Raw genomic sequence first — 13,803 nt, 5'->3', positions numbered from 1 at the left:
GGCATTCATAACTTGAGACTTGAGTTAGACTTGACACAGATGACTCGAAAGTCTTGGCTTTTCTTTCTTTCTTTTTCTTTTGCGCATCTTGAGACATTAGTTTTGTTTTTGATACTTTGCCCTGTGCCACTGTATGACGCGGTGTGTGCCAGAGTGGCACTGTGGCCGACAGGATCAGAGGAGGAGAGGCAGCATGGAGGGAGCTCCGAAAATCATCAAATTTGGATTCAAAAATTATTTCATTCCTGGGTGATTTTGGCTGCTGTCTTGGTTTAAGCGCGTGTGTGTTTCAGATATAGCCTATAGATATAGTCTTCAGTGCGCCCAAAGCCATTATTTTAGATGTAGGCGCACGCTCACAACCCAACACGCCACCATATGGGCACCCATTTGGTGCAACGCACTTGTTTTTTCGTGCACGTCCATGACAGACCTGCTTCTCCCTCAGGTGTGTCTGTGTCTCTCCTACTGTTTCTCACGGAGCTCTGCCCCGTTTGAAAGGAGAAGGAGGACCGTATGTGTAAAGACGTCGCCCCAAGATGTAGAATGTGTTTTATAGAAGACAAACACACGTTTCAGGACAGAACATGTCCTGTGATTTTCGGCCTCCTTTTATAGAGGGGGAACAATACCTGAGAGTAATATTCTCAGCTGTCAGGATGTGCAGTATTCTGCAGTTCCAGGGTTGATATTAATCTAATCTTATTCTTGTGTTCACGGGTTTAAAAAAATGCTTAAGACTTGAAGGTTAAGACTTGAGACTTGCTATGACTTGCACATATGTGACTTACTCCCATGTCTGCTTTTAACTAATAATATGACTTCTATCTCATATTTTCTAACTTTAATCTCATAATTTTTATCTCATCCTTAAGAAATTATAACTCTTATTTGTGACAGATCATGGGAACCTAATATTTGTATTTATTCCTTTCTTAAATTGATCAATACCTGAGTTTAGCTGTGATACTTAATTGGTGGAATTTGACTATTTATCTAAATATGTTGGCTTAATTGTGACATTTACGATGAAATTATTAGTTTCTATTTCATAATTTAGATTTTTTTATGTAATAATTTCAAACTTTGATTTAATATTTATAAAAAAACTTATCTCATGATAAAAACTTTGATCTTATATTGTCAAACTTTTGTCTAATATCTGTCTGTAATTCATCTCTTAATTAATTATTTTTTTTTAGCTCTTAGTTAAGACAAACCATTTGAACCTATTATTTTGTTTTTATTTCTACCGTATGCTGATCAGTACCTGAGTTTAGTTGTTATCCTTATTTAACCGGCACCAAAGGAGCAAAATGGATCAATAGCAGCTCTTCCTCACCTCAACGGGTCAGAACCAGGAGCGTTGCACAGTAAGGGCCTCTGTTGACTTTGGTTATATTAAAAGTTTTAGTGTACTTGATATGAATGAAAGTTTTGTTTTCAAAAAACAAGGCATCCATATTTCTTGTATTTCTATTACATGTACTTACTCAAAAATTCTAGCACCAGCTAAGGTCCATGTTGTGCCCGCCGTGCTTTCACTGAAATGTTCAATTCAATGCCATTCAATTCAAAATAGTTTATTTGTACCCCAGGATCAATTAAAGGCATGTTGAGTAGTTGTACACAGACACAAACAAGTCATCACATTAAGTACACAAGTCAGCATGTTAAGTACACAGACACAAACATCTCAGATAGAATCAAAGAGACTAAATAAACTAAATAAGATAATTACAGTATTTACATTATTAATGTTGCATAAAGAGTAAAGTTTTCGCTCTCTGCAGTTTTAATCAAACAAATGGGAGGAAATAGCACATTTATCAGGGACTATTTTCAGTGGCGGATCTATACACGTTTTTGTTTTTAATAGTCTTTGGACAATAATGAAACAGAGAATGACAGAAAACATAAACTAAAAACACCAGAACAGATGGATAAATGAGATAATAAAACTAACTGCAAAGCTGACAAAACTCTATTCTTGTCTTGTCTATCTTGTCTTACTCTTTCTACTGTTTCTCTCCTCATTTCTTGTCATTAAATAAAGCTTTATTTTGTGGAAACAGTCACTAAACTTCAAGCTAGCAGGAATGCTAACATGAAAAATGTCGACCCATTGTGCTGTTTAGCTTTCATTTAACTCAGAAAGTGGAAGCTAACCAGCTTTCTAACTATGTGGGTCCCTGAATAGGTTAATCTACAGTTATTAGTATTATTGTAAATCATGTTAGTAGATGACAGTTTCTGTATCGTCTCTATCCTTTATTTCTCTTTCTCTCTCTCCGTCTATCTCTGCCTACATGAAGCTGACTGTGTTAATGTTGTCATCATTCACACTGATGTACTGATAGTCTCATTGCTCTCTATTCTGCTGACAGCATTGCTGTCCATTCTGCGTGTATCGTTGCTGTCTACTGTGCTGATATCATTACTGCCTGCTCTGCTGATATCATTGCTGTCCATTCTGCAACAACACACAGAGGCCAAAAACTTGTCTATGATCCCCTTCTTCATGAAAACATATAGAAATAGGTCTGCGAGGGGACTCAGCAGGACAGGGAATGAAGCCTGATTGAGTAGACTTTCATATCCCACTGTCAGGATCGAAGTAATGTAGGGCAGGAACAACAGCATGTAAATAAGCAGCACCAGGACCAAAGTTCCCACAATTCGTCGTTTTTCATCAGAGGGTACAGAGATGGAAGCAGACAGAGCTTTAACAGTCCCGACCAGGAAGAATATCAACAATGGGAAGGGAAGAAGAAGGAAGTAAGGTATCACACTTGGAAATGCTAACATGAAAACAGGAAGGACCCAGACGACAACACAGATGACCACAGAGCTCTTGATGGTACGTCTGAAGCGGTACCACAGTGGGTGGGCGATAACCAAATACCTGTAATACAAGATGATCTATGATTAGCTTCATAATGTTATAGTAATAAAAAATAGTCAGACACATAAATACCTACAGATATACTGGAAATAGTTACCTCTCCATTGCGACACACACCATGAAGCCAACACTGACACCAACAGAATAGCAGTATATAGGAAAGATAATGGATATTAGCTGATTTTGATCTCGTGCCGGCCAAAAAATCATGCTGCAGAGCTGAAAGAGGTCTGTGATGAGAAGGTTGATGATGTAGATCGGAGCAACATGATCATCTCGCGCCTGCAGGAAAACATTGGTGAGAGAGAACAAGTAGTTGTAAACATGTTGGGAACTTCCTCCCAAATATGTAAATGTTCTGCCCAGAAACTGTCAGTGGTCAGACACATTTACATTATTCATCCAACTGTCCTTTGTGCTGTAAGAAATAACTATGGAAGCCCATTACTGCCAAATAGGAAAAAAAAACTAACAAAGAAAAATGTACTCTTGATCAAAGAATTAATAATTATGAGAAAAAAAGTCGAAATTATACATTTTTAGCTCATAATTTTGACGTTTCATCTTCAAATTATGACTTTATATCTCATCATTTTGACTTTTTCTCTAATAATTTCACAAAATTATGACTTTGACCTCATAATTTACACATCTTGTCTTATTATTCCAATTTCATTTCTCATAATTATGACATTTATCCAATAACCTAGGTGTTTTAACTATGGTGACCCTGAAGTGCAAAACACGACGGCAAATCAGAAAACACAACAACAAATCAGAAAACACAACACATTAACCACAACGGAAAAGGTAGGTACCCTCAGGCGACATGAATTGTCGCTGTTTGGACCCCCAAGTACTAATGGCTGCAGCCTGCGGGAAGGTCCAGCCCCGCCCACATTCAGTACCTTAATCGTGCTTCGTTCAGGACAGTGGGGATTTTGGACTTCTATGAAACTTGCTGCATTTATGAAACCTGCGAACTGTAGGACTTAGTAATTTTCTTTTTAACGTACATAAATGTTGTCATCTATAAAACTAAATGGAAAATCTATAATTAGATCAGCCAAAAAAAGACAAATGCATTTATATTTTGTAATATACATCGGCCTGCCTCTCTGGGTCATTAAGCATCTTCGTGACATGAAATGGCAACAGCATTTAAAGGCCTACTGCATTATCTATCAATTTAATATGGTATCTGATTGTATTAGGCAATTGTAGGCAATCCAATAAACACTACTTTATATATATATATATATTATATATACATGATTTTTGCTATTCTGAAATATCCCAATGGTGCACTTCTACAAAAGAATATCTTTCAGGCGAAACTCCATCAAGAAGTTGTAGTTTATAATGTGAATATGGTTTACATATCGCAAATCTTGTTCATAACCTAAAGCCAATGTAGGCTATATTAAAAGATTCAATATATGTTACTACCACATTCTGTATGATTCTATATGAGGCGGAGTTATGGAAATGAAGGACACATGAATGTAATTATTACACTCACTGTCTCCCCTAAAAACTCAGTTCATGTGAATAATATATCACTATTCCTACAATGACTCCTTTGAGTTGATACGCATATAGATACCGGAGCTCGGGAGCACCGGGACAGACACAGAAACAGATACACAGAGACTTGGACAAAACAGGAGAGAGCTTGAAGAAAAGTCAGCGAGGAAGTTGGACAGAGACGGCGGGCACACGGATCCTAAAATGGTATTGTGGGCGGGGCTGGACCTTCTCGATTGCACTGTCCGTCCTTTGAACCTGAAGGACACGGTTTACATGTTTTCAAAACAAGAGCGCCGCCAGTGACGACTTACGCGTTGCTATTAAAAAATATTTTAAGACAGGACATGGATATGATGATGTTTGATGTTTTATGATGATTTACCTATTTCGGCCATAAGCAGTCATATTGACCGCACATTATTTTGCGTGGTTTGCTGCTTGCATTTTCTCTCTTGTCTCTAACTTTGTTAGCGGTCTCAAGCTGCGCTTCTTTGTGAATTTACCTGTAAGTTAATAATTATATAGTTGTATAATATCGCCTGTTTGGCACCATGGGCAAACAAAAACGGGAGTTTCCCCCTCCGTGAAACAGCGAGCGGAGCTGTTCAACAGAAAGTGTTGAAGTGATGCGAGTCTGACTGTGTACCAGGGAAAGCCTAGGAAGAATGTCTGCATCCTGAGCACCGTGCACACAGGTGTGGGCACCTTTAGTGGGGCGAAGGCAACCAGTGTCTGTGATTTACTACAACAACACCAAGTACAGCGAGGACCCGGACCAGATGGCGAGGCCGTACTCTGTATAAGGCGGTACGGAAGTTGGCCAGTGGCGGTCTTTTGTAACATCCTCGACCTGGCTGGGATCAATGCCCGTATCTTATTCAAGGAGCAGCAGCAGCAGGAGAGGCCGGAGGAAAGTCCTGCAGCAGCTGTCAGAGGAGCTGAGGGCAGAATACATGGAGGGGAAAGCGGCCACGGCAGTCGGCACAAGGTGGGCAGCAGCTGAAGCAACCACCGCAGCAACAGCAGCAGCAGCAGCAGCAGCAGCAGACACGGACACTGAGGCAGTGCCGGGCCAAAAGAGCTGCAAAAGGAACCAAACGTCGGACACTTGAAATGCTACAAGTCCGTGTGTGAGGAGAGCGGAGGTAATCTGAGTAGACTGTGACCAGTGATCACAACGGCTCTTTTTTGGTTTAGATCAGCTCGTTTCCAGCTTTTTCGATTATTATATTTTTTACATTTGTATTATTAAGTGTCAAAATGAAATATTTCATGATCAAATAAGTTACTTTTAATTTTAAGAATTTTTTCTATTAAAATCTTGTGTAAATTTATGCAATAATTACGGTTTACTATGTGCGACGATATGAATATTGATGAATGTATAATTGAACTTGTTAAAATGTAAATTTTGGTGTAATTTAGTTGTTTTTTTTAAATATCATGACACAATGAATTAATTCATCACTCAGTCGGGTATTTATCAAAGTTAGAGACAAGAGACAATGAAAGCAGCAAACTGCGCAAAATAATGTGCGGTCAATATGACTGCTTATGGCCGAAATAGGTAAAACATCATAAAACTTCAAACATCATCATATCCATGTCCTGCATCAAAATATTCTTTAATAGCAACGTGTAAGTCGTCACTGGCGGCGCTCTTGTTTTGGAAACATGTAAACCGTGTCCTTCTGCTTCAAAGGACGGACCAGTCCAATCAGCGACAATTCCTGTCGCCTGAGGGTACCTACCTCTTCCTTTTTGGTTAATGTGTTGTGTTTTCTGATTTGCCGTCGCGTTTTGCGCTTCAAGGCCACCGTATTTATCTCCTAATTATGACATTTTAATCTTATAATTTAGTTTTTGTGTCATATTTAGGACTTTTTACTCCTTATGACCTTCTATCACAATTTTCATCTCATAATTATGATATACCACAAAAGTTGGTTGAATTGGCTCCCATTAAAATCATACACAACACAGGCAGATAATAAATGATTCTCAGTCATGATGTTGAGTACATACCAGAAAATACAGAGCATAAATCGCCATGAGGATGAGAGGAAGTCCAATAGAAACGATGATGTATGTCAGCACGTCCCTGATGAAATAAACTTCAACGTAATCACTGTGATCAACGTGATCAACATGATCAACGTGACCAACGTAATCAAAGCTTCCTTCCACTGTGTTGTTCATGTAGAAATCTTCCATTGTTCAGAGTGAAACCTGCTGAGAGATCAAATTGTGCAAAACTTTTATTTCTACATCTTTCATTGTTCAGTAACATCACTAAAGCTGTGTGGTGCAAGTTCACATAAATACACTGTACCAACTGTATCAAATGAAATCAAAATATATACTGTATATCATTTTGTCGTTCTTCAGTATTTGTTACATTATCTGCTAATAATGATATTTAAACAAATAACACAATGTTAACAATCTGCTGATATACACACATGCCTCTGAGTGCATGATTGTTGGGTCAGAACAGACAGTAAATACAAAACAGAAAATGTATAATATAGTGATAATAATAATGTTTTAGTCAGTTACTTTTAGTTCAGTCTAAATATTACATTTGCTTGTCTGTTTTTGTGTTTTTAATGATTTTCTAAAACAACACTGTTGTCTTTGTTACACGATCAATAACAGCAAATTGATAAAAAGAATGGCTTGAACAATAATATAATGTATTCTGTCAAAATAGTTGAGATCCATTTACTCCTGTCTAACACAAATACCAGTATATACACACTTGGAGACAGTGTCAGAAAAGTTGAGATACTTACAATCCTGCCAGACACCAGACATCATACATAGTCCTGAAATGATTCTGCAATATATCAAAGCTTTGCCTGCTGAATTATGTTTGCCATAAATCAATTTGAAAAAGTATTGAAATCTTTATATCGAGACATTAGAGGGGGATGTGAAGAGGAAATGGTGACACTGCTGTGTGCCTGTGTGAAAAGAGAAAGTGCTGCACTCAAGGCTTTATCTGTCACTCTGTCTCTGAGGAAAAGAATGAGAATTAAGTACCGTATTGACCCGAATATAGGACGAGGTTTTTTTATATGAAAATTACGTGAAAATGTGGGGTCGTCTTATAATCGGGGTCTAACCGTTGACACATGCTGATAGTTGTCTGGGTCGCTACACGACCGCAACAGCAGAGGGCGCCAGCTTATTGTAGAGACGTCACTGACACTGTGGCTGGGTTATCTGTCAATCACAGCGGAGAGGAAGTGACAGGAGATGAAAAATGGAGAGACGCGGTGATTTTACAGAGCAAAGTGGGTCAAGTGTGGCAAGTTAACAGACATCTGAGGTGGAGCTATGATGCTAATTTTAAGAGAATGGTGTTCAATGCAGTGGAGGCGCCAAACAACTGTCAGCCAACCAAGAAATATGGATTTACGGAGTGTAACGTCCGAAGGTGGCGGGTGTAGTGTCAAACTACTTGTTGAACTTGCAATTTTCTGACTTATCAACTATAAAACACTCACAGGTGGAGTCCTAAATCAACGATGAAACAGCTGGTCTTCAGGTTAAAAAATATTTATTTCACACAGCAGGATACATGCAGTGAACTCTTTCGGGATGAACTGAACTCTCTGTCTAATGCTCCAACTTATATACTCTTCTGAACTGGGGGTTTCCACGCCCCTGGATCCTCCTTCTTTTAGGCCTGATCAATATCCTCATCCTCGATTATCTTTCATTTTTAGATTATACCGGTGTATTTCCCTCCAAATAAGGCCTTAAAAATATAGCCAGACACCCCGCTCTTGGCCCCCTCCCTCCTCTGGGCCTTGGGCGTGACGTGGCAATAGTCATCTTTTGTTTATTTCATACATAGCATTTATAATTTACATATACAGCAATTGTGACTCTAGTGGCCTTCTTTAGGATTCCTTCTCCAGTGTTTTCTGCAGAGCAGGTCTCCTAGGTACTTTCTGGCCCTTACACAACACAACTGAGCACTTCTAAATAGGGTGATGGTATTGCAGCTCAGATTTTATACACTACACAGGTCCAAAAAGACCGTCTGGAAACGCTAACAGTAAGGGAAAAGCTTATCGTGGTCCTCTAAGCGGCCGCTTCCAAGAGATTGACAGGAGGGTAATTGAGTTTGTTATTGAGAAACAAATTTTGGTTATCAGAGTCTTTTTCTGAAGATTAGTCTTGAAAAGAGGGGTCGTCTTATAATCAAGGTCATCCTATATTCGGGTCAATACGGTATTATCTTTGCAAAGTAAAAGGGTGTGTAAGGTCTAACCAATGCATTGAAGTTTAGAGATCTGATGAAAATCAGTAAGAAACAGTGTTGAGCTGCGGTTATGAGAAAGTGCAAAAAGACGGGCACAGACCGTTACGGCGTGTTAGATCATTATGAAATCGTCAGCTGTCATCAAGGGACTATTAGTCATTGAACGGAGAGATGGTGGGAAAATGTCCTAATAAGGACATAAAACCAAGCCACTGTCCAAAGCAAGAGTTTATTTATTTATTTATTTATTTAAGTTGTTTGTTTCGGACATGTCAATTCATAAGCATCACATTTCATCATTGTTCAATGAGAGTGTATATAACCTGAGGAGCACGGACTGAAGTGGTTCTTCCACTCACTCAAGACTTGAAGAAACACCTGAGACGGAGAATATGAGCAGCCTAAACATCGCAGAAAGGACTTCAAGAAATCTTTAGCTTTAACAGACCAAGGAATTAAGAGCGCAACGGATTAACCATTTTTGCCAACATGCTGTGGATTACGATTTGGATATTGGAATACTTTTGTTCATTCTGCTGGCGTGAAGTTTGGATTTTGAGGTTATGAGAACTCGGCCAGCGTTGTGATTTGTCTCAAGGACTTGGACTTTTAGCAGGAAGGGAAAGGCAAGCCATGGAAAGACCTGACCCTCTCCATCTCACCTAAATTTAAGTATTTCTAACCAGGCCTCAGCTCTTTAAGGTTAATTTGTTAGCTAAAGTGTGGTGTTTTATCAATAAGGATTTTTGATAATGAATGATAGCAATCGAAATAAGTATTGCACTGTATGCTTTGCCCTTGCTAAAGTCTATGCAATAAAACCTACATAATATAGTTAAAGTTGTGGACATTGATTTTATGTCTCTTTGATTGGAAGTGAAAGTCAGGTGTTAAGTGTGTAAAATATCTTAAAGGTTCAATTTGGTAGACTGGAGTAACCTTTAAGGTTACTCCAGTCTACCAAATTGAAACAGGCCCTTAGGGTTTACCAAAAGCCCTTAAAATCCAACCTAGCACCAGACCAAGTGCCCAGATCATTTAGAGGAGAGCTGCCATAACGGGCGTGGCTGGTGGCTGTATCTGACTCAAGGGCTTCATGTCAGGTGCCAAACCAGAGAAAGCAGGTAGACGTTCGGATTCAGGCAGTTAGAAGCTAGACGAGTCTCCTCGTTACCAGCTTAGGAAATCACTATTTAAATTCCCAGTTTTTAAGCAACCTCTTGCAGGTTTAGGGATCTAACCCTTTAAACGGAGAGCTGGTCAAGTGCCTCCTGGACAGAGGTAAAACTCGGGATCTAACAACACCTACCGTCTGCTTTTAACACATTCCATATTAATGTTCATGAGCAGTTATTTTATCCATTTCAATCAACATAGAAAACAAATTAAAGTAGCCTAATTACCTTTGAAAGCTGCGAGACGTCACCTGATGTCTTCCCTTCACCAGCAACTGATGTTTTGACGCCTGCATCCAGGAAAACATTGGTAAAAGTAAACATGTACCTGTAAACATGTTGTGAACTTCCTCCCAAATATGTAAAAGCTCTGTCCAGAAACTGTGACCAGAGACATTTACATCATTCATCCAACTGCCCATTACTGCCAAATAGGATAAACTTAAGTTGAAAACCGTCGCCTTGTTCAAACAAATCATAATTATGAGATAAAAGGTTAAAAATAATAATGTTTATCTCATAATTTCAAGTTTCCATATTAAAATTATGGCTTTCTATCTCATCATTTTGACTTTTTCTCAAATAATTATGACTTTTATCCCATAACTCAGGTGTTTTAGCTCATAACTATGACTTTATCTCACAGTCTCGACTTTTTATTCAATAATCGACTTTGTATCTCATGACTATGATTTTTTTCTCAAAATTTTGACTTCTTAATCTTATAGTTTTCTTCTCATATTAATATGTCATATCTCATGTCATAATTTCAAACTTTTATCTCATATTTATGATTTTTTAATCTCATATAATAACTTTCATCTCCTAATTATGTCTTTTCTCTCAACTTTTCAAACTTTTATATCATTTTTATGAGTTTTTAGCTCTTATTTATGACAAACCATGGGAACCTATTATTTAGTTTTTATTCCTATCTTAAATGGATTATAAAAGTGGCGATATACTGTCTGATTTTTATCTCGTGTCAGCCAAACAATCATGCTGCAGAGCTGAAAGATGTCTGTGATGAGAAGGTTGATGAGGTAGATCGGAGCAACATGACCATCTCGCACCTGCAGGAAAACATTGGTGAGAGTGAACAAGTAGTTGTAAACATGTTGTGAACTTCCTCCTTTTGTTTTTATTCCTACCGTACATTGATCAATACCTGAGTTCATTTTTTATCCTTATTTAACCTGCACCAAAGGAGAAAAATGAATCAATGGCAGCTTTTGCTCACCTCAACGGGTCAGAACCAGGAGCTTTGCACTGTCAGGGCCTCTGTTGACTTTGGTTGTATTAAAAGTTTTAGTGCGCTTGATATGAATGAAGGTTTTGTTTTCAAAAAACAAGGCATCCATATTTCTTGTATTTCTATTACACGTACTTACTCAAAAATTCTAGCACCAACTAAGGTCCATGTTGTGCCAGCCGGGCTTTCACTGAAATGTTGAATTCAATGCCATTCAAAATAGTTTATTTGTACCCCAGGATCAATTAAAGGCATGTTGAGTAGCTGTACACAGACACAAACAAGTCATCACATTTAGTACACAATTCAGCATGTTAAGTACACAGACACAAACATCTCAGATAGAATGAAAGAGTCTAAATAAACCAAATAAGATAATTACAGTATTTACATTATTAATGTTGCATAAAGAGTAAAGTTTTCACTCTCTGCAGTTTTAATCAAACAAATGGGAGGAAATAGCACATTTATCAGGGACTATTTTCAGTGGCGGATCTATACACGTTTTTGTTTTTAATAGTCTTTGGACAATAATGAAACAGAGAATGACAGAAAACATAAACTAGAAACACCAGAACAGATGAATAAATGAGATAATAAAACTTACTGTATAAATGATAAAACTCTCTCACCTCTCCCGTCTTACTCTTTCTTCTGTTTCTCTCCTCATTTCTTGTCATTAAATAAAGCTTTATTTTGTGGAAACAGTCACTAAACTTCAAGCTAGCAGGAATGCTAACATGAAAAATGTCGACCCATTGTGCTGTTTAGCTTTCATTTCACTCGGAAAGTGGAAGCTAACCAGCTTTCTAACTATGTGGGTCCCTGAACAGCTTAATCTACAGTTATTAGTATTATTGTAAATCATGTTAGTAGATGACAGTTTCTGTATCGTCTCTATCCTTTATTTCTCTTTCTCTCTCTCCGTCTATCTCTGCCTACATGAAGCTGACTGTGTTAATGTTGTCATCATTCACACTGATGTACTGATAGTCTCATTGCTCTCCATTCTGCTGACAGCATTGCTGTCCATTCTGCGTGTATCGTTGCTGTCTACTGTGCTGATATCATTACTGTCCATTCTGCAACAACACACAGAGGCCAAAAACTTGTCTATGATCCCCTTCTTCATGAAAACATATAGTAATAAGTCTGCGAGGGGACTCAGCAGGACAGGCAATAAAGCCAGGCCAGAGAGATGGCTAATTCCCACTATCAGTATCAAAATAATGTAGGGCAGGAACAACAGAGTGTAAATAAGCAGCACCAGAACCAAAGTTCCCACAATTCGTCGTTTTTCATCAGAGGGTACGGAGATGGAAGCACACAGAGCTCTAACAGTCCCGACCAGGAAGAATATGAACAATGGGAAGGGAAGAAGAAAGAAGTAAGGTATCACACTTGGAAACAAGACTATGACAACAGGAAGGACCCAGGCGACAACACAGATGGCCACAGAGCTCTTGATGGTTCGTCTGAAGCGGTACCACAGTGGGTGGGCGATAACCAAATACCTGTAATACAAGATGATCTATGATGAGCTTCATAATGTTGTAGTTATAAAATGGTCAGACACATAAATACCTACAGACATACTGGAAATCGTTACCTCTCCATTGCGACACACACCATGAAGCAAACGCTGGCCCCCATACAATGGTCGTATATCCCAATGAAGATGACGGTTACAAGCAGATTTTTATCTCGTGTCAGCCAAACAATCATGCAGCAGAGCTGAAAGAGGTCTGTGATGAGAAGGTTGATGACGTAGATCGGAGCAACATGATCATTACGCACCTGCAGGAAAACATTGGTGAGAGAGAACAAGTAGTTGTAAACATGTTGGGAACTTCCTCCCAAATATGTAAATGTTCTGCCCAGAAACCATCAGTGGTCAGACACATTTACATTATTCATCCAACTGTCCTTTGTGCTGTCAGAAATACCTGTGGAAGCCCAACGAAACGAAAAAAAATACAGTTTTTATCTCATAATTATGATATACCACAGAAATGGGTTGAATGGGCTTCCACTGATATCAGATACAACACAGGCAGATAATGATGGTTTCTGGGTCATGATGTGCAGTACATACCAGTAAATACAGAGCATAAATCGCCAAGAGGGTGAGAGGAAGTCCGATAGAAACGATGATGTATGTCAGAACATCCCTGATGAAGAAAACTCCCGTGTCATCAGAGAAACTGAAGGTGACGTTGTTGGTATTAAAGCTTCCATCCAGTGAGATGGAAATGTAGACATCTTCCATTGTTCAGAGTAAAACCTGCTGAGAGATCAAACATTCATAATATAATGATAATAATGTTTTGGTCAGTTTCTTTTGGTTCAATACATTTTTTGACAGTTTTTTTGTTTCCAATGATTTTCTGATTTTCAACATTTTTGTCTTTGTTACACGATCAATGACACCAAATTAATTTAAGAAATGTCTTGAACCATAATATAATGTACACCTACAGTATGCTTTTAACACATTCAACATTAACTTTCACTAACATTATTTAACCCTTTTTGATCAACATAGAAAAAAAAGTTGGCTAAATTACCTTTGAAAGCTGCGAGACGCCACCTGAAGTTGTCCCTTCACCAGCGTCTGATGTTTCGTTGTCTGCATCCAGCATAACAATGGTAAGAGTCAACAAGT

General features: G+C 38.4%; 2 protein-coding genes across 2 annotated transcripts; both read right to left on the bottom strand.

Moving 5' to 3' along the window:
* Window positions 1-2,195: 2,195 nt before the first annotated feature.
* On the bottom strand, window positions 2,196-6,649 carry LOC115595942 (ovarian cancer G-protein coupled receptor 1-like). The gene is made up of 3 exons (XM_030440789.1): window positions 6,461-6,649; window positions 3,003-3,187; window positions 2,196-2,905 (listed from the first exon to the last, which is right to left on the bottom strand). The coding sequence occupies exons 1-3, from the start codon at window positions 6,647-6,649 to the stop codon at window positions 2,341-2,343; spliced, it is 939 nt and encodes a 312-aa protein (XP_030296649.1). The 3' UTR covers window positions 2,196-2,340.
* A 5,316-nt stretch (window positions 6,650-11,965) lies between these two features.
* On the bottom strand, window positions 11,966-13,417 carry LOC115595685 (ovarian cancer G-protein coupled receptor 1-like). The gene is made up of 3 exons (XM_030440459.1): window positions 13,234-13,417; window positions 12,748-12,935; window positions 11,966-12,652 (listed from the first exon to the last, which is right to left on the bottom strand). Exons 1-3 carry the CDS (start codon window positions 13,405-13,407, stop codon window positions 12,112-12,114), a joined length of 903 nt encoding a protein of 300 aa, XP_030296319.1. The 5' UTR covers window positions 13,408-13,417; the 3' UTR covers window positions 11,966-12,111.
* Between the last annotated feature and the right edge of the window lie 386 nt (window positions 13,418-13,803).

Source organism: Sparus aurata, chromosome 14 (assembly GCF_900880675.1).
Source record: "Sparus aurata chromosome 14, fSpaAur1.1, whole genome shotgun sequence".
Taxonomy (NCBI): domain Eukaryota; kingdom Metazoa; phylum Chordata; class Actinopteri; order Spariformes; family Sparidae; genus Sparus; species Sparus aurata.
The sequence above is the reverse complement of the archived record's forward strand: the minus strand, read 5'-3'. Positions and strand labels throughout refer to the sequence as shown.

What these genes read in the sequence shown, in the direction of transcription:
- LOC115595942 (XM_030440789.1), bottom strand. Translation starts at nt 6,649, where the DNA reads ATGGAAGATTTCTACATGAACAACACAGTGGAAGGAAGCTTTGATTAC. An exon ending in TTTATGCTCTGTATTTTCTG is followed by an intron (nt 3,188 to 6,460) that starts GTATGTACTCAA and finishes GTTTTCCTGCAG; the next exon opens with GCGCGAGATGATCATGTTGC. An exon ending in GTGTGTGTCGCAATGGAGAG is followed by an intron (nt 2,906 to 3,002) that starts GTAACTATTTCC and finishes CTTGTATTACAG; the next exon opens with GTATTTGGTTATCGCCCACC.
- LOC115595685 (XM_030440459.1), bottom strand. Translation starts at nt 13,407, where the DNA reads ATGGAAGATGTCTACATTTCCATCTCACTGGATGGAAGCTTTAATACC. An exon ending in TTTATGCTCTGTATTTACTG is followed by an intron (nt 12,936 to 13,233) that starts GTATGTACTGCA and finishes GTTTTCCTGCAG; the next exon opens with GTGCGTAATGATCATGTTGC. An exon ending in GTGTGTGTCGCAATGGAGAG is followed by an intron (nt 12,653 to 12,747) that starts GTAACGATTTCC and finishes CTTGTATTACAG; the next exon opens with GTATTTGGTTATCGCCCACC.